Source organism: Podarcis filfolensis (assembly GCF_964270895.1).
Source record: "Podarcis filfolensis genome assembly, chromosome: 7".
NCBI classification, from domain to species: domain Eukaryota; kingdom Metazoa; phylum Chordata; class Lepidosauria; order Squamata; family Lacertidae; genus Podarcis; species Podarcis filfolensis.
In genome coordinates, this window is record NC_139603.1 from 82,845,695 (window position 1) to 82,865,730 (window position 20,036).

General features: G+C 44.1%; 1 protein-coding gene across 1 annotated transcript in view; it reads left to right on the forward strand.

The window, feature by feature from the left end:
* Positions 1-19,884, forward strand: part of LOC310766111 (solute carrier family 2, facilitated glucose transporter member 5-like) — a 23,747-nt gene extending 3,863 nt beyond the window's left edge. The window contains exons 2-14 of the mRNA XM_083622083.1: positions 894-1,027; positions 2,655-2,868; positions 4,744-4,839; positions 8,015-8,166; positions 8,794-8,918; positions 9,804-9,956; positions 10,049-10,174; positions 10,826-11,013; positions 13,994-14,104; positions 16,622-16,723; positions 17,238-17,313; positions 17,437-17,564; positions 19,658-19,884. Of these exons, the coding sequence (XP_083478209.1) occupies positions 894-1,027; positions 2,655-2,868; positions 4,744-4,839; positions 8,015-8,166; positions 8,794-8,918; positions 9,804-9,956; positions 10,049-10,174; positions 10,826-11,013; positions 13,994-14,104; positions 16,622-16,723; positions 17,238-17,313; positions 17,437-17,564; positions 19,658-19,831 (1,779 nt within the window). The 3' untranslated portion in view covers positions 19,832-19,884. The remainder of the gene's footprint in view (positions 1-893; positions 1,028-2,654; positions 2,869-4,743; positions 4,840-8,014; positions 8,167-8,793; positions 8,919-9,803; positions 9,957-10,048; positions 10,175-10,825; positions 11,014-13,993; positions 14,105-16,621; positions 16,724-17,237; positions 17,314-17,436; positions 17,565-19,657) is intronic.
* The last annotated feature ends 152 nt before the right edge of the window (positions 19,885-20,036 follow it).

Here is a 20,036-nt window from a genome sequence, read left to right on the forward strand (position 1 = left end):
CACTGGCTCTCAACAAAATGAGGGGCAAATCACAGCTCAGGACATAATATGCATACAGGAACTGGTGTTGTTATCATTGTCCTCTGTTCTTAATGAGAATTTGAAGCATAAGGACTTGATCAAAATATTATAAGAAGAATTAAGGTGGGCATTTCTAAATACTGGGATGATACACAAGGGGATGAATCAAAAGAGGGTGGATTGAGGGATCCAGTGATGGATTGAAAGAGCTTGACAAATAACTTTTCTTTGGTGGAGTAACTTGGGCACAAGCATAGAGAACAAAACACAAAAGATGACTTAGAAAAGTCAAGTGTGTTTGTGCCAATGTAGCTTCCATTTATTGAATAAGCAAATACTGATACATCTCTGCCCATATCCCCTTCTTCTCAATCAAAATGCAGGAATAATGCCTTGGAAGAGGCAATCCTATCAATACAGATTTTCAATTAGTATTTCAAAGAAATCCATGCTAGCATAAGAACTGAACTATTTTCAAAGGAGCTCCATAGTTTTAAATGTGAAATGTTCAACAGTCCATAAGATATAGTATTTGAATACAGCACTTCCAGGTGTGTTCCTGAGATTATACTGCAATTCTAACGACGACACTGGAAGATCAGTCATTATTATCCCCATGAAGGAGTTAAGGCAGGGGTCAGGGTGGGGAGGCTGAGTGAACATTAAGGCCACCTAGTGTTATTCAGGTATACCTCGATGAGATCTGAATGGGTGCCTTCCTTATCCATCACTCACTCATTTTGCCACTATGCTATGCTTGCTTTCTCACACCAGTAATTAATCCACATTAAATGATTGTGAGAGTACGATTCTAAACCAGTCTCCTTTGTACACAATGATTATACATCATCTTGGTTCTCAACTGTCAACAGTTTCTTCTAGAACCTTCCAACATCCTCCCCCAATTGGCTCCCGCAGCACTGCTAAGAGTTCCATTTGCCTTATTTCAAAAGAATTTAGGGTGTGGCTCAATTATTATTCAACTCGCTGGTAATAGAAAACAACAGTAAGTTTGAGTGTTTTTTGCCTGCTCACTCTCAAATATTTCTATCAAAGCTCCCCTGCAGAGGTTGGGGTGACTACCACTAGACAGATTTCAACTCTACCCATTTCTGCAGGTCTTTATATTTTGAAGCCTGTCCCAAGAGGTCTGGATGTAGGATATGACCAGACTGTGTGTATGTCAGGGACTGGGCAGAGGAGGAATGGTGGAGACCGCCTCCTCGTCCTGACCCTTTCGGGGAGGAGGAACAGGAAGACAGTATAGATTTACAACAGGGGTTTGAGGGAGGTCGCAGCTCAGAGGCAGATGAGGGGGAAAGCTGTGAAATCATAGGAGAGCTGGAACAACACCCAACTGACACATTGTCATTAGAAAGCATTCCAGACCCTCCCTCCATCTCCCAGAACCTGGCGAGCCTTAAAAGTAGGAGAGCAAAGAGCTCAAAGACAGAGATCATGTAGCAGCACCTGTAGAAGTGATGAATGAGGAAGTGGGAGAGATGGGGTCAATGCCATTATCCAAGATGCTGGGTTTTACAGCTTTTCTCTGTAAAGATTGAAATAAAAAAGGATGGTAAGAAACTTTTCCTTGTCTTTATGCTTTCCTGGGCCACCAGCTGGGAGCTACGGACAGCATCCTGACAGTATAGCTTCATTATACATGGGGGAGAGGCTTTGGGTGGAAGCTATTTAAACCTACCCTGCCCACTTTCTGAACACTTTGCATTCTGGAGCATTTATTGCTGTTTCCTGTTTTTGTCCCCCCCCCCCCAGCAGACAGAGGAGTGTGTCTGCCATGGATTGGGCATGGTTTCTATGTCCCCCCCCCCATTTTCATTTCTGCTTGGTATTTTGGACTTGCCATTTGTTAATTTGGGGTTATCTACGATATTTAAGATTTCTAGGAAGGCATACCCTCCAACTTCTTGGGTCCCAAAATAGATTCCAGCTATTAAGGAGGGTGTCATCCCATTTGGTGAGATGTTCAACTCTTTGAGAATGCATATCCAAGATAAGAAGAAAATGATGTAGAGGGGAGAATGCATAAAGGCCTTTCTTCACCCAGGCCTTGGGCTAATTAAACAATCTACGGACGTAATCAAGAACACTGGCAATAGCAGCACATGAACTCTCTACAGCTTCGGGCTTTGTTGAAATGTTCAAATAAGCAGTGTTCAAGGACCAAAGCAATTCATTCCCACGATATTTCAACTAACAAAAGATGTGGTGGTGGCCACTGGGGTAGTGACAAATCAGTGTGGGAGACCCCGATAACCACCCTCCTAGGCATGTCCATAAATGTAGGCTTCTTCACTTCCCTTCCACTATACCATTGAGAGAGGGGGTCTGGGGATTAGGAAGCTTATGGAGGAGGCCAGGTCTATCAGTGACTTCTAGCCTTAATGCATAAATGGAACAACTTCAGAGGCTGTAGAGCAGGGGCATGTTGCAAGACACAAACAAAAACAGAGCCGGTCTTACACTTCCATGCCTTGATTCTAACCTGCGTGCAGATATCTGGCAGGCTGCTGCTGGAATTGCAATGCTGGTCTGATCCTCTTTTCTACTTCTTAAGTAAGTTGAATTAGTTAATTATGTTCTGTCAACAGCACTCTCTTATTCTCTGACAGGTCAGCCATTTTCCCCGACTCTAAAAAAGAAACCATGAAGAAAAAGCAGGAGGCATCCAAAGCATCAAGAAAGCCCAAAACACCCAGAGCACACAAAGCACACAAAACACCCAAAGCACCCAATGAACCCAGTGAACCCAGTGAACCCAATGAATCCAAAGAACTCAGTGAACTCAGTGAACTCAGTGCACCCATTGCACCAACCAGTCGTGAGGTGAGCTTGAAGAATCTGTGGAATCCACTGAGTTTATAAAAACTGAAAACCCATGTTGTTATGTAATTGTTTCCCAAGGTTCAGACAGGGATGTAAACCAATTGTACGATATAGCATACAGTACTTTGGGTGGCATTCAGACTTCTGGAGCAATCCAAAACCAAGCAGAACAGCAGTAGGGCAAGATGAAGCTGCCTAGTTCCTCCATCAATGCTGGCTGGATCAGAAGGCTGGGGGAAGGAAAAAGCCTGCTCTACATTACCCCACCCTCAGGGCCAAATTTAGATTCAGTGAGGCCCTAAGCTACTGAAGGTAATGGGGCCCTTTATATGTCCAGCTGTCCTTTGTCAACAACAAACTGCTGCTGTTTTTTGTGTTAAATATATGCTATATGGTAATTTATGGACCTAATATGTATCTAAAACCATTTGCACATAACAAAATATGTATTTTATCCAAGTAATTGTTGAACTGAAATACAATTAAGCAGAAAAATAATTATAATATTTATATATAGTATTATAGTAGTAAGTGAGGGTAATAGGGAACTGTACTAGTAAATAATAATATAGGCCTACTAAATAATAAAGATGAATATTTTTCTAAAGTAATTTTATAATGGGATCAAAATAAATAAATTATGTATTACATGAAATCAATCAGTAGGCATAAGACTCATACCCTTAGTCTATGCTGCCTGATCATCAGTCTACAAGCACTCTTTAATATTAGATAACAGGTACAACAGCTTGATCTACATTCAACTGTGCTGCACTGCAGTCTGCAGCTGCATACTACCTGTTGCCATGCAACCAGTCCCTGCAGAATGTAGGCACCCTATATATAGACATGAGCAAACTGGTGATATTTTAGGGAGCAGGCTAGCAGGCGGGGCTCATTACTTACATCATAGGAGCTTACACAACACAAAACACTGTTGCTGCATGTAGGTTTTGTTTTATTTGTTTCCCCCCGCCCCCTTATATTTTGGAAATGTACATCCAGTTGTTTTTCCCTTTACATTTTTTTGGGGGGGCCCCAAGAGAGTGGGGCCCTAAGCTATAGCTTGTTTAGGTTATACATAAATCTGGCACTGCCCACCCTGGAGATAACTTGGCATTTGGGCATAGATGAGGCCAGATGCCATGAAGCAACAGCAGTAGGGTCATCATGGGATTCAGTGGATGCTGAACCAACTCATCCCCCTTCTCACCTACACTCAGCAAGGATCCCACCAATTTTGCTTCCACCTGGCCACAGTGAATGGAATGGAAAGCTGTGCAGCAGCGGGGCAAGGCTTGCAGAGAGCCATTATGGGGTATGGGGGTGGAGGGAGATGTGAGCTCCATCTGTTTCTCCACCATGGAGGACCTTGCAAGGTTGGGTTGTAGCCTTCCTCATGCTTAGAGTAATCCGATGGATAGACTGCAAGTATAACCAAACTTTGATTCAGTTTACTATATTTAAAAGATCCTTGAGAGATAAAGGTGGTCTATAAATGTAATAAACACAAATATATAAGATAAAATAAAATAAAATAGTAGATAATAACCATCATGACTAGCAGGAGATGGTGTGGCAATGATGATCATGTTCAGCTGGAGTAGCCAAAGTATACAAATGTTGCCATTATAAAATAATGTCTTAATGTTTCACTCTATCTTTCAGTCTACAAATGTTTTAGTGATAACCGTAGTTAATCAACAGTTACTTAATATAAGTATTCTGCCCTGTACATTCTCATCACGTTTCTTCTTCTTCTTCTTCTTCTTCTTCTTCTTCTTCTTCTTCTTCTTCTTCTTCTTCTTCTTCTTCTTCCTCTTCTTCTTCTTCTTCTTCTTCTTCTTCTTCTTCTTCTTCTTCTTCTTCCTGCAGGATGTCCCAATGAGGCTTATTTGGATTTCAATGGCTGCCTGCTTAATTAGTGTACAATATGGATACAATATGTGGTTACTCTACACCCCTTTTGTGGTAAGATAGCCCTGCATAGCACGTGGTTTCTTAAAGCAGGGGTTATTGTTGGCCTGGGAAACCTTTTCTCTGTTGAGCACCACATTCCTTCTGGGATATATTGACAGGGACCATAGGCTGGCACAGGGGTAGCCAGATCCCTTGCTCCCCCTGGCGACTCACTGACTGAGCTTGTTGAGGGCTGGAATACCCAGCTCCTGGCAGCCATCGATGAGATCGCACCTAAGCGCCCTCTGCGACCCCACAGAAACCGGGCTCCCTGGTTTACCGAGGAGCTTCGGAAAATGAAGCGGGATCTCAGACGGCTAGAGCGAGTATGGCGGGGTGCTCGTGACGGAGCCTCAAGAACATCTTATAGGGTTTTTATGAAAACCTATGAGATGGCAGTGAAGGCCGCTAAGAAGTCTTACTTCTCGGCCTCCATTGCATCCGCTAGCTCTCGCCCGGCGCAATTATTTAGTATAATTAGGTCTTTAACGTCCCTTGAAGGACAGCCAAATTTAAATAACAATCTGACACATAGCTGTGAGGCATTTGCGAGCTTTTTTGCGGAGAAGGTCCTGTTGCTCCGCCATGACCTTCCTGCCAATTTGGATACAATAAATGAACTGGAGGCCCCTCGACTGTCCTCGGGTCCAGTATTGGACCACTTTGACCGGATATCTCCAGCCGATGTGGACAGACTCCTCCAAGCTGGAAAGCCCACCACCTGTCCTCTTGACCCGTGCCCATCATGGCTGATTAGAGCGTGTCCAGATGAGGTACGGGCCCCCCTGGGGGATATCATCAATTTGTCCCTTGGCACCGGGATATTCCCAGGGGAACTGAAGGAGGCAGTGGTGCGTCCGCTCTTAAAGAAAACATCATTAGATCCCTTAGATCTGTCCAATTACCGCCCGGTTTCGAATCTTCCATTCCTGGGTAAGGTGATTGAGAGAGCGGTTGCTGAACAGCTTGGTAGGTTTCTGGATGAAACATCGGCTCTCGATCCATTCCAGTCCGGCTTCCGCGCTGGTCATGGGACCGAGACGGCTCTGGTCGCCCTAACAGATGACCTCCGCAGGCAGCTGGATCGAGGCGGGTCAGGGCTGCTGATTCTTCTAGACCTGTCAGCAGCCTTCGACATGGTCGATCACGAACTCCTAGACCACCGCCTTGCCGACGTGGGGATCCAGGGCACAGTCCTCCAATGGCTGCGCTCGTTTCTCTCTGGTCGGGGACAGAGGGTGGCGCTTGGGGGGGAATTGTCATCGCGCCACTCCTTGGTGTGTGGAGTGCCTCAGGGTGCGATTCTCTCCCCGATGCTTTTTAACATCTTTATGCGCCCCCTCGCCCAGCTTGTTCGGAGTTTTGGGCTGGGCTGCCATCAGTATGCCGATGACACCCAACTCTATCTGTTGATGGATGGCCATCCTGACTCGGCCCCAGACACACTGACCAGATGCCTGGAAGCTGTGGCTGGATGGTTACGTGGGAGCCGGTTGAAGTTAAATCCTTCGAAGACAGAGGTCCTCTGGCTGGGACGGGACGATATGGGATTGAGGGGGCAACTCCCATCTCTTGCGGGGGTGCAGTTAGTGCCAGCACCGTCCGTTAAGAGTTTGGGTGTAATCTTCGATACCTCCCTCTCTATGGAGGCGCAGATTACAGCTATAACAAAGGCGGCATTTTTTCATCTCCGCCAAGCTAAGCAGTTGGCCCCTTATCTCTCTCGCCCTGACCTAGCCACTGTGATCCATGCGACGGTCACCTCCAGACTGGATTATTGTAACTCGCTCTACGTGGGGCTGCCCTTGAGACTGACCCAGAAACTCCAGCGGGTGCAGAATGCCGCGGCGAGACTCCTTATGGGGTCTTCGCTGCGAGACCACATTCATCCGGTGCTATATCAGCTGCACTGGCTCCCGGTGGAGTACAGGATCAGGTTTAAGGTACTGGTTTTAACCTTTAAAGCCCTATACGGCCTAGGACCCTCGTACCTACGGGACCGCCTCTCCTGGTATGCCCCACAAAGAAACCTACGGTCTGCAAATAAAAACATCCTGAAGGTCCCAGGCCTCAGAGAGGTTAGGCTGGCCTCAACTAGAGCCAGGGCCTTCTCGGCTGCGGCTCCAATCTGGTGGAACGCTCTGTCACAAGAGACTAGGGCCCTGCGGGACCTGACATCTTTCCGCAGGGCCTGCAAGACAGAGTTGTTCCACCAGGCCTTTGGTCAGGGCGCAGCCTGACTCCCTCCTCTGGTAACCTGCACAGAGTTTTGCTTAATGGTTGCCATCAACTTGATTTTAATTAATTTTTATAGTGAAATATTTTTAGAATGTTGTTTTATTTGATTGTTTGATTATTTGAATGTTGTTAGCCGCCCTGAGCCCGACTTCGGCTGGGGAGGGCGGGATATAAATAAAATTTATTATTATTATTATTATTATTATCCCAAACTAGGTAGGACACTGCTGTAAATCTCTCTCTCTCTCTCTCTCTCTCTCTCTCTCTCTCTCTCTCTCTCTCTCTCTCTCTTCTCTCTCTCTCTCTCTCTCACACACACACACACAGAGAGAGACTCATACACACTTCCTTCTTAGGTTTTCCAAAAAGAAAAAAGAGGGGATAGTCATAGTCAATTTCCCAATGCATCCTGTTTTAAAAGCCAGTATATGACAAGCTACTGCTCAGTAAATAAAAGTAGAATATAGAAGGCAAAAAGGAGAGTGCTCCTTGCTCTTTGAGTCTAGATATTTAAAAAAGGGACATATTGTCCTATTTTCACTTGTGAAAGTGTGGACAAAACTTTTGTGATATCTCCCAGCAGGGGTGTCAACTTGAATACAATATGGTGTGGCAGGTAAGTCCCACCCCACATAATTGATCCCAAGATGCAGTGCACACACACTGTTTGAATGGCAATGCCTATTAACTTGGGGAGGGGGTTCTGACCCCCTTAAATTGTCTATGGGGGGAGGGAAAGTGACCTCAGCCCCGAGAAGTTGGCCCCATGCCTCCTAGTTCTCAATGTGAGTGGGAGAGACATGCACACACTTTCTCTGGGCATCCCAGAATTGCCTGCAGATCATTGGCCATCATTCAGTTGGTCCCAGGCTCTCGCATTCTGCTGCCACATGATCTCATGCCACATGAGCAGTCCTAATCTCAAGCATTTATTGTGCTTCTCCCTCAGCTCCTACATGACTTGTTCAACATAACAACCTTTGAAGAGATGGAAGATCCAGGTTCTCAGATGTATATTGTGGCTATCACCATTGCTTTATTTCCACTTGGAGCCATTTTTGGGACCATTCCTATTGGTTTTCTGGCCAATAGATTTGGCAGGTATCGAGATGAATTTGTGACTGCTGAACGACAAGGAGAGGGAGTGGCAGGGAGAGACACAGTGAGATCCATTTAGGTCCATGGAATCATACCTGAAAACCTTTCGTCAGCTGATAAAGCTTTGTTTGAAGGTAGTCAGAACATGCCTACCAATTGCAAGATAATCCCACCAAGGCGGTTTTGATCAATTTGGTTCTTAAGACATCATCTAACATACACCAGCAGATTTTCTAATATAGAGCTGAGAAAGAACCCAGAAGTTAGTGGTAGAACACATGTTTACATTCAGAAGATCCCATTTTCTCTCATCATCATCCCTCAATTAAGAGATTTTATCTAGCACAGCAGAAGGTTTCTAGCTCTGGTGGAAACGCATGAGCAATGCCTCCTGATATTTATTAAGATAAAGAAAGTGTGTGAGTAATTTTACAGTGCTTGGGTGTAGAAGTTTCAGGGCCTTCCATGGGTCCTTGTTTCCTCCTATTACTAGCAAACCCAGAACAAATTATCTATAAAAGGATTAGGAGATTCCCCTAATCCTATAGCTCCTCTCCCCCCTTTGCTGCTTTGATGGTATCATATATTGGCATCTTCCCACCTCACCGCCCCCTTTCACTGTCTTTTCAGGAGAGGAACTGTGAAGATAACGACCTTTTTGAGTCTGATCCCTCCTGTCCTATTGGCTGTTGGTGATACCATAGATATCCATGAATTCACAATTGCTGTACGTTTCTACACTGGAATATGCACAGGTGAGTCAAGGTCCCAGGTTTAGTAGTTTGGTAGTTTGGCAATAGAATTCATGTTGTTAGTTTGAGCCGAGCAGAGACACTGAGCAATAGTTCGTTTCCACAACAGAGGGAGGGTGGGCTGCCACAGAACCAAGTAAAGAATATCAGTGTGTCTCATTTTCACAAACATCTCCCTAATTGACTTTGGAAACCAGTGTTGTGGCTCAGATAGGCCACCAAGGATGGAGAAACTGGTAGAGGTGGCATTGAAACTCTGTAGGACTGTGAGTTGGAAAATGGATTTTTTTAAAAATACCAAAAGAGGAATCGCTGTGCAGAATTATTATTATTTAAATATAAGTATGTGATGTCCCAAGGCCTTGGGTTAATTGGTATACTAATTATTGTACCAACAAACACACCACCATGGAGGTTGTTTGACTGTAGTTTCCATCCATTGCAGCCAATAGCTATTCCATGGCAACTAGACAGAGAATTGTACATGAATTGTAGTCCACTACTATCAGTTTGGCTTGTCCTGCTACCTTAATAGTGGCCAACACTATTAGTTTGAATTAAACGATTTAATGCCATTTCTCAGAGATATACAGGCTCTGGGCAAGTTCCAACAAAAGAATATTCCCAAGTTGAGAGGCAGCTACTGAGAACACCAGTCCATACGCCCTTGTGGGGGCCGGTTTGGTTCAGAGCTATACGTAGATGGCGTTGCCATATCTATGGTGTGAGATGTGAAATGTCGGTGACATTTTGCAGAATTCTACAAAAGAACAGCTTGGCAACATGAGATATGACTTGCACGGCCTACTGGAGCCTCAGGGTTGTTCATACATTTTGCACATATCACATGTTCATTGTGATTTGTCTGCTTATTTATCAACTAACCAGGACTAATCTCCGTTGCTGTTCCTCTGTATCTTGGAGAGATCGCCCCTGGAAGCGTGAGGGCAGCTATCGTCATGATGCCCCAGCTATTTTATGCTTTGGGCGTCCTTGTGGGTCAGCTAATTGTTTTTGAAGAATTATTTAAGATGCGAGGAGGTAATTAAGATAAATTAATCCTTTTGCTTATACGAGATCAGACGCATGGCCACAGTTTCTCCACATTGTCGTCACTCTATCTTCTTGCACAGGTTACGTGATTGTGATGGGCATTTCTGGGCTCATGCCAATTTTTCAGATCATACTACTACCCTTCTTTCCTGAAAGTCCGAGGTATCTGTTCATTCAGAGGAAGAATGCAGAGAGTGCAAGGGAAGGTACGATACCCTGAATTGTTTTGAGATTTCTGGGTGTGAGCATCATGCATAGCCATGAGAAACCATCAGGCTGAAGAGTTGTTGTTTTTCCAAGTTGATGGAGTTGCAAACAGATTTTTTTCTGGAAGCAGTTGACATGGAAATGAATGCTAACCTTCTGCTAGATATCCAGAAGAGACCTTTAAGTTGTGGGAAGGGTCACATAAATTGTGGAAATTATCAGTTAAATAAATGCCTGGAAGTGGAATAAAGTATTGTCTGAATGCAGCCGAATGTGCAAAATGATTGCTGACTCCTCCCCACTATTGCCTACTGGGTTCCCCCACTCTCCAAGTTTTAGTTTCATTTGTATGTCACTTCCATTTTCTGAAAAAGGTCCTTTTTTTTTTTTTTTTTGCTTTGAATAGCTTCCTTAACTCCGTTCATTCACCACAGCGGCATCCCCTTGGCCCTGTTAGATATTATTACCAATCAAAGTTGTATATTCTAGCTGAACATTTATGCTGACCATTTTAAATAACTTCCAGACATTCTAAAGAGATTTGACCCTCTGGACTTCCCCTTTCCCGCTTCCTTCTTAACAATATCCTCATTCTTCTGAGACTCTTATTCTACTGAATTCAAATACTTTCTGCCTCTGTTCCCACACAGTACTGAAGGTGCTGAGAGGCAAGGATGATGTGGAGAATGAAATAGACGAACTCCGTCAGGAGGACCTCTTTGAGAAAGCAGAAAAGAACATGACTGCTGTTAAACTGCTATCATCCCCAAACCTGAGATTTCAGGTCATCGCCACAGTTCTCTTGACGAGTGGTGCACAGCTTGATGGCATTGGTGCGGTAAGTAAGGCAATGCCCCCCCCCAAAAAAATGTTTGGAGGTGGAGCCAGATAAATGAGGCTCATAATGTTTAATGGCTGTGGCACCAATTATCACTGCTTGTCTCTAGGCACAGCAGATTATTTCTACTCAGTGAACTACTCTGTGGGTTTTGTTGGGACTTCAATGTCCATCAGTCATAGCTAGGAGCTGCTGTCCAATAGCACCTGGAGAACCACAAGTTCTCCATCCATGCACAAGTTATAGTCAGGCTGTAGGGGAAATATGGTATTGCCTGGGAGTAAAGGTTTGACTGCTACAGAGCACTAAGATCAGTTTGGTTTAAACCTGAATCATGCAGTGGAAAAGATTATCACTGGGCTTTCTGAAATTTTGAGTGTACTACATTATTTGTGTGCCAAGACTCCATGACCTTGCAGTTCCTTAAGGGTGATTAATCAGACAAGACAACAGCATATGGTTTTATGGGATCAAATAGGCCACAACTTTTACTGGTTACAGATGTGGTTTGACATAGGCATTGGGTGAAACCAAACTATATCATGCCAGCCCAACTGCTGGGAGTGCATCTAAGGAGAAACCACCATTAGGGGAAGACCTATGACCTACATCAAACAGGGGTATCCCCCCCAAGTGTGGAGGAGTAGGAGTGGTATGGCCCTAGACCTCATCTGGGCTTCAGACAGAAGCCACTCCACCTCGGCTTACCCAGAGGTCTCCTTAGCATTTACAGTTGGGGCTGAGACAAGCTTCAACCCTTACAAGCATCAACCATTCACTGTAAGCAGTAACTGAGCTCTAAGTAGACCAAGAGCTGTATATGCCAACTTTCTATGATTGGGATGTTGGAAAACTTGCCCCCTCGGGAGAGGCTGGCCCAGGCTCCTGGGGTTTGTTTGCCGGTGATCTACCCTGACTGACATCCCCGCAGTCCAGGGAGATCTTGATAGGCGACATCTCCCTACGTAGAAGATGCACACCCCCTTCTTCCTTGCATACCAGCAGGAGAAAGAAGATAGTCAGAAAGTCTATTACATCTCGTTTATTTCTGACTATACAAAAGAACCAAAAAACATGTCCGTTCTCTCAGACTTCACCAAGCAACAGACTGAGACTTCCTTTACACAAGCAACAGGAAGGTCTCATATTACACTGAGAACAAATCCCTGTGAATCCTGTGAACTGCCGTGTACATCCTGTCCCACGGTCAGGCACATCATGTGATGCAAACATCGAGCTGCTTGTTTGCAGCTGCATAGTACTCATATTCCAACATGAGAATCATGCAAATTCAGTTCAGTCTGTTTGATTGAAGGAAACTCAACATGATGATGTCATGTAACATATTTCTCTTAATTAACATTCCTTGGTGAGGGTAGTTCAGGGGGAACATTCCAAGAACATCCCATTAAGCCCTTTTTGCAAAGGAAGAAAACCAAGAGTCTCTACTGCTAGCAGGTGCTGTTTAATTTCCCAACTATTACAATTTCTATTTTTGTAGGGGTTTTTTAAATTATTTTTTCACTCCTCTAACATGTAAACAAACTGGCAGTAGACACAAATTCATCCCATGACTTGTGAATTGTCCTTCAAACTCTGAGAAAGATTCTGGAAGTAGAGGTGGAAGGCAAGCTGGTGTGTGCTCCATATCTTACATATCCCTTCCTTGTGACTCAATAATATTAAATCTGGTGTAGGCAAAGAAAATGGTGGCTCTGAGTCACAGGAGTTGTTAAAGAATCCTGGCAATCTGGGAGACAATGCTAAAGTAAACACATTCACTGTGTGTGGTCCACATTCACTGAGGAAGTGAACATCTAGATTAAGGGCAGCTGAAACACAAGGTTAAATGCAGGTCATAAGAGCCCAAGAAGCAGACCAGTGGAATAATAGAATAATAAGATCAAATAATTGTAGAGTTGGGGATGAACCCAAAGGCATCCAGTCCAGCCCCCCCAATGCAGGAATCTCAACTAAAGCATCCATGGCTGATGGCCATCCAACGTCTGCTTAAAAACAACCAAGGAAGGAAAGCCCACAAGCTCCCAAAGGAAGACCATTCCATTGTTGAACAGCTGGCGTAGTCACATAAGGTTTTGAGGTTGAACGGGCAAAGATCGCACAAACGTACTGTAGCTTTCTCTGGCTGGTGAGGAAGTGGGAACTGAGACAAGCCCTATTTGGAACCCTAATAGCATTGTGAAAGCCAATCAGGAGATCTATGAGTGCGGCAGCCAGACTGGTGACTGGGAGTGGCCCACGAGACCATATTACACCCGTCCTTAAAAGACCTACGTTGGCTCCCAGTACGTTTCCAAGCACAATTCAAAGTGTTGGTGCTACTTTTAAAGCCCTAAACGGCCTTGGCCCAGTATACCTGAAGGAGCGTCTCCACCCCCATCGTTCAGCCTGAACACTGAGGTGCAGAGCCAAGCGACTTCTGGCGGTTCCCTCCCTGCAAGAAGTGAGGTTACAGGGAACCAGGCAGAAGGCCTTCTCAGTAGTGGTGCCCACCCTGTGGAATGCCCTCCCATCAGATGTCAAGGAAATAAACAACTATACAACTATACAACTATACCCGCATCCCTTACCATATATATACCACTGGTATATTTCTTTGGTTTTAACTTGGTTGTATTAATGGATTTTAATATGGTGGTAAGCCGTTCAAAGGCCCAAGTTAATGGTTGGTATGCTGATAATTTAATAATATGCTGGATCAGGCTGGTGGCCTACCAGAGAGCCAGTGTGGTGTAGTGGTTAAGAGCGATAGACTCGTAATCTGGGGAACCGGGTTCGCGTCTCCGCTCCTCCACATGCAGCTGCTGGGTGACCTTGGGCCAGTCACACTTCTTGAAGTCTCTCAGCCCCACTCACCTCACAGAGTGTTTGTTGTGGGGGAGGAAGGGAAAGGAAGGGAAAGGAGTAGGGAAAGGTTGACCAAGACTAGACTATTGATTTTTTTTCTTTCTGATTTCAGGTGCACTATTATGTAGATGTAATCTGGATGTCTGCAGGGGGGCAAGAAAAAATGCTCCGGTACCTTCGTATAGTATTAATTGCTGCTGGCTCAATCACAGTCTTGATCACGGTAAGCCTTTTCCACTTCTTTGTCTCTTTCCTTTTGAATCTTAAAACTCACTGTTCTTCAAAGGAAATAAATTTAAGTTTCACAGTCTCCCCCCGTCCACAACAGCCCCATGAAAAATAAACATTTTTTAAATTATAGTATTATGAGAATTCTCTGACCATTCTTTGTAAGAGAACCATAGTTATTTACACACAGTACCTGTATTCTAGTATGCATTGGAAGTCATCCAAAGGGGTGAAAAATCAACTTGAACATTTTTTGTTTGCTTGTTTGTCTGTGTTTGCATCAAAAATAATTGTTTCTTTCATTTTGGAGGATACATTCCTATTCACTAAGTGAAACACTTGTTTTCATTCCGTTAGTGAATTTATGTGGAGGGGTAATAAGATAAAAAGTATCCAGACAATTGAATTTCAAATCTAGACTAACTGTTAGGAGAAGCCCCTACTGCAGAAGAACCAAAGTTCTCAAAATTCCCTTAAGAAAGTCCAATTAAATTTAAATTGTCTGTGGTAAAGATATACCCTATAAGCTGCAATTCTATACAACAGGGGAAACCAATCTGTTGTTCTTCAGATACTGCAACTTTTTGAACAACTGAACCTTATTACTTAATTTATTTATTACTGACTTACTGAACTTTCTCTACACCTTTTCCTCATCCAGCTGGCTGGAGCTGATGGAAGTCCTTAAGATTTAGGGAGTACCATGTTGGCTAAATGTGCAAACTCAAAGGCACATCATGGTTCAATAGCTGTTGTTTATATGTGGATTCTGTTACGAAAAAGGAGCAATGCTGCTGAGTGCTCCAGGTGGCTGGAAAGCCAAACAGGATGTTGATGTTTTGGGACTGTACCGTGGGAACAAGGAACAGTCTATTCTGTGCACTGAGCACCGGATGTTAGCTCAGAGTGTCACATGACCCTGTACCAGAAGTACATGGGTGGAGTTATTCACTCTCTGCTATTGCTGCTGAGGAGTGCAGACATGATTTCTCTGCACTGCTGGAAAGACAGAAATAAAGGCATGTAAAGACATTTCTGTCTGTCTCTCTCCCCTCCCTGGGACAGAGGGAGGAGGGATGGTTGTGTTCTTCTCACGTTGGGAAGGATCGGCCGATAGAGATCTCGCCTTGTCTTGCCGGGAGTCGCTGACGGGGGAGATCAACAAGGAATCCAAGCCGGGCACCTGGAGAGTGGCCAAATTCCTCTGACTGATAGGCTTCAGATTCCGACAGATTCCTCCATAGTGAAGGGTATCTTCATTCAGATATGACCGAGAACTATCATTCCTTAGGGACACGTATTTTTAGTAGTTGCTGGTCTCATCAGTCAACCTCACACATGGCAGGAACACAGTTTGAAATCATTTACTACCACTACAAACTACAAACGATAAACAACATTATACAGCATTACTTCAACATGAAAACACAACTATCCTGTCTTAGATGCCTACAGAAAACTTTTTATTATTATTTCAGGAAGTCTGCTTTATTTGAAAATTTTGCTGATTTTATCTGTGCTCTGCTGATCATTATTTTATATTTTAAATGTACACCATTTAGATATTTTAATTTTGATTAAGAATAATAATGTAAATTAAATTAAATTAAATTAAATTAAATTAAATACTGCAGTGATTTCACTTGTACACTTGAGAATTGCTCATAAAAAACGTTCTCCAAGGCAGGATTGTCCTGAGAAGTGTAGGAATAAAATACAACTGGTCCTTTTATGTACTTGGAGTTTTCCTCTGTTCCTTTTGTCTACTATAGTTTTGCCCCTCGCTCCTGGTTTTGTGGTCAGTTTCTACCAGAGTCCAACCCACACCACATAATACCACTGACTTTTAAAATTTCATTAGCATTTTTATCCCACCCTTCTTCCAAGGAGCATGGGGCATTCTCATTTTATACTCCAAAGAATCGAGTCTAACACTACTTACTACACACCTCATCTGCTCTCATAATAGGAACATTGAAAGATTCTTGTTGGAGACTCTAGATGAGAAAAAGGCCCATCTAGTCCAGAATCCTGTTCTCAGAGGGTGTGAAGTTATGTTGAAATATATCCCCCAAATGTATAATTAGGTTACACAGTGGTACCTCCGGTTACAGACGTGTCAGGTTACAGACTCCACTACAACAGAAATAGTACCTCGGGTTAAGAACTTTGCTTCAGGATGAGAACAGAAATTGTGCGGCGGCAGCGGGAGGCCCCATTAGCTAAAGCGGTACCTCAGGTTAAGAACGGACCTCCAGAACGAATTAAGTTCTTATCCAGAGGTACCACTGTACAGCATTAGCTTGCTTACACTGACACTATCAATGAACTCTTAAAAGGTTAGTTAGTCAGGACTTGCCTTTTGAGAAGCCACGCTGATATATTCATCCATATGCTTCCTAATATTAGCTTTAATAATGTTTTGTACCAGTTTTTGCAGGAACCAATATAAGCTAACTTATGTTGCATTGTACTTTCCTGTATCTCCTTTCCTCCTCTTTATATTCTCTAGATGTGTATTGCTGATTCTAAGGGACATAGGTATCTGCTCCTGATTGGCTTTGCGATGTGCAGCATCTTCTGTGTTCTGTTAACCATGGCCCTGGAAATGGAGGTTTGTAATTGAGAGCTGAGAATCACCAAATGGGCTGTCATTTAGCCCCATTCTTGCTCCCCCTATACTCCGTGCTATGTAATAGCAATAAAGTTAATGTGGAAGTTGGCTGTATATGCTGATGGGTACATCTGTAGAAGGAGAACTGAGCAAAAAGTTCTTTCGGTTTATACACTTCATTTGGATTTTGTGCAAAGGCTTGAAGGGAATGGCTGAGAATGGACATAGTCTCCCATCTGTGAAAGTCCTATGGATGTTGCAAGAGAACTCAGAGAGACGGAGATCTTGGTGTGCTGCCTCACCTGCTGTTTTCAATTGGCCAGCAATTCTAGCCAAAGTGGTTGCTGTCCCATTGATGTTAGAGTCCAACTCCCGTCAGGCCTAACTAACATGGAAAGTGGTGAGGGATGATGTGAACTGTAGTCTAGCAACATTGACTACCCCGGCACTAGATAAGGGGCACCTGTTAATATCACATGTACATAACTGAAATGCAACCTACTTTCTCTAACAGGACACCATCGACGAGATGGCGTATGTCAGCCTATTTTTAGTCCTAGTATTTGTCATAGCACACTCCATTGGGCCAGGTAATTGCTCACATTGTGTACTGATCTCCTTAAGTGATATGCAAGATATTAATTGGATAGAGGAATATTTGAGTTCTATGGTGAAACGTTGATCCATGCCATGAACCCTTTCTTTCCACCAAGGTCCAATTCCAAATGTAATTGTGGTGGCAATGTTCCTTCAGTCGTCACGGGCCTCAGCCTTTGTGATTGCGGGATTTGTGCAGTGGTTCACACACTTTCTTATGATGATGGTGTTCCTTCAGATTGTGGTGAGTGATATTGATAGTCAGCTTGATGCAGGGAGCAAGGTTTGCGTCAGTGAGCTACATCCATCTCTGTTCCTCACCATTATCCACCCACCCAGCCCTCGGGTAAAACCCAAGATATAAAGCCATAACCTCAGATGGATGGATTTGTCAGCATTCTTGTCTTGTGCTTTGTTCAATGTGAATGTTAAGGCATCTTGAAGATGTGCTTATTTTCTAATAAGGTTCAAACAATCTGAACAATATTCAAATGCCCAGTTGGCCATGAAAACCACTGCTTAGCCTTGAGCAAATTGCTCTTGCTTTCAGGAAAGGAGCCATAGTTTTGTATGCAGAAAGTCCCAGACCTGATCTCTGGTATCTCCTGGAAAAGAGCTCTGTCTAAGGACCTGCTGCCAGGCAGTGTACTGGACTGGTTGGACAAGTTGTCTGACTCCGTACAAAGCAGTTTCATGTGTTCATCTTTGTCTGCTGCCAGGTGGTCTGGGCCTTTAGCCAAAGGGTCAGAGCTACTGTAGACTGTATGTGCTCAAGCCCACTACAGATATGGAAGGGAATAAGGAGTATGTAACTTCAGCTTCTGTCAGTGGCATAGCGTGGGTTGCTGATGCCCAGGACGGGGCAAGTGTTGCAACTCCTTGAACTGGGCATTGGTCAGTCTCTTTGCTGGCCAGTATCTAATCAAGGGATCTAATCAATCTCTCCTTGCAAAGTAGTCCCAACTTGGGAGTAGAGATAAGGCAGAGAAATGCAAAGCCAAGAGCACCGCTGTGTTGCCTTGCCCTCCTGTCCTTGGAAAAAGGTGTTCTGGGCAACAAACGTGGCTCCATAATTGCTTTTCCCCCTTCCTCTTCCTCCCTCCCTCCTTGGTGGGCTCACTAAAACTGCCCTTCCCCTCTCCTTCTCGGTCAGCCCAGGGGTGGGGCATGTGGGGGTATCCCTTCACCAGCTGTGAGGAGAAGAAGACACTGTTGTTGCCGCGCCCCATAACCCCAGCCTGGGTGTGGCTTGCCTCCCTGCAGCTCCAGCCTCGAGGTGGGAGCCTTTTGTTGCAGCACCTGGTTGCTCTCCTTCAGAAATTTGTCTCCAGGACAATGCACCACCTGCCCCCACACTATGCCACTGGCTGCTGGGATTGGTAGAATGTGTGAAGCCTCTGAGTTTACTGCTCTACATAAGAAATCTTCCAGCCTACTGCATACATCTCAATCCTCTGCTTCCAGTGGTTGAGTGGGTTGCAGGATACACACTTCTTATATCATCAAACCTTGTGCTTGTGTACCCTAAGCTCAAAAGAACAGCTGCTGTTGGAGGAAGTAGCAATATACAGTCATCACTTGGTTTCCCCACTCTCTATCAGTAGTGAGGCAAGCAAGCTGACCACTGCTGCTATGATCCATCTTACCTGTAGAAGGGCTCTTTTTGTAGAGCATGAAGAAGTAGCCAGCAGTTCATCACTGAAAACTCCTCTGGTCAAAGCTGAATGGTTTGGGGATGGCTGTTTGTTGAATGTTGTGGAGGAGAACATCCTTGAGGAGGTGCTCAATCTCAGGTATAGGTGAGATGATTACATTTAACAGTGGCCCTGATAGCTCTTCCAAGCAAGACAGGAGCAGCATTTTGGACGGTGGCATGGGCAGCAGCTCGTGGTTCTCACTGCAATATCCTCCAGCTTTTCCTATGCCAGAAACTCAGATTGAGGATAGAGAATCAGAAGGAGCCTCAATGAAGTGTCAGCAGAGCATTGTGTAGAACACGTGGTTCCCAACCATTTTTTGGCCATGCCCCACCTAAGCATCTCTAAAATCCTGATGCTCCCCCCCTTGACATATTACTCTTATTATTCTATAAGTGAACTCATATTCACATGTTAAAATAGTTAATATCTATTTACTGTTAATAATTCATTCTAAAATTGCCCCCCCCCAAAAAAATTCAAATTGCCTCCCTGTTGGGTGTGTGCCCCACGATGGGAACTACGAGTCTAGAAGCACTTTGAGCTCCTGGGTGGGGGGAGGATCCCAGAATGATATGTGTGTGAAATATGCATGAATACAATTCTCTATTATGCTCAAGTCTGTCCTTTTCATCTCCAGGTAAAAATCGGGACCTACAGCTTCCTTATGTTCTTACCTTTCTGTGGAGGCCTGTTTTTTTTCCTCTTCAAGAATTTCCCAGAAACCAAGAATAGGACTTTTGTGGATATTAGAAGAATCATAGCAGTCCAGAAGCTTAGGAAGTCCAACCTTATGAAACTGACAGAAAAGTAGAAACTTGGGAAGCAACGCATGCAGTTTATTTATTAAATTGTGTTTAATAATGATTCAAGAGAGCCCTTCTTGTTATCCTTCACTTGTCTTAGCCCAGTTGACATACTTATAAAAGCAGTTTCTCTCCTGGTTTAAAGACACAGCCTTTATTTTAATGTTAACCCCCCTCCATATTCAGGCTATTCTGTGATCGTAGGTAGATTTC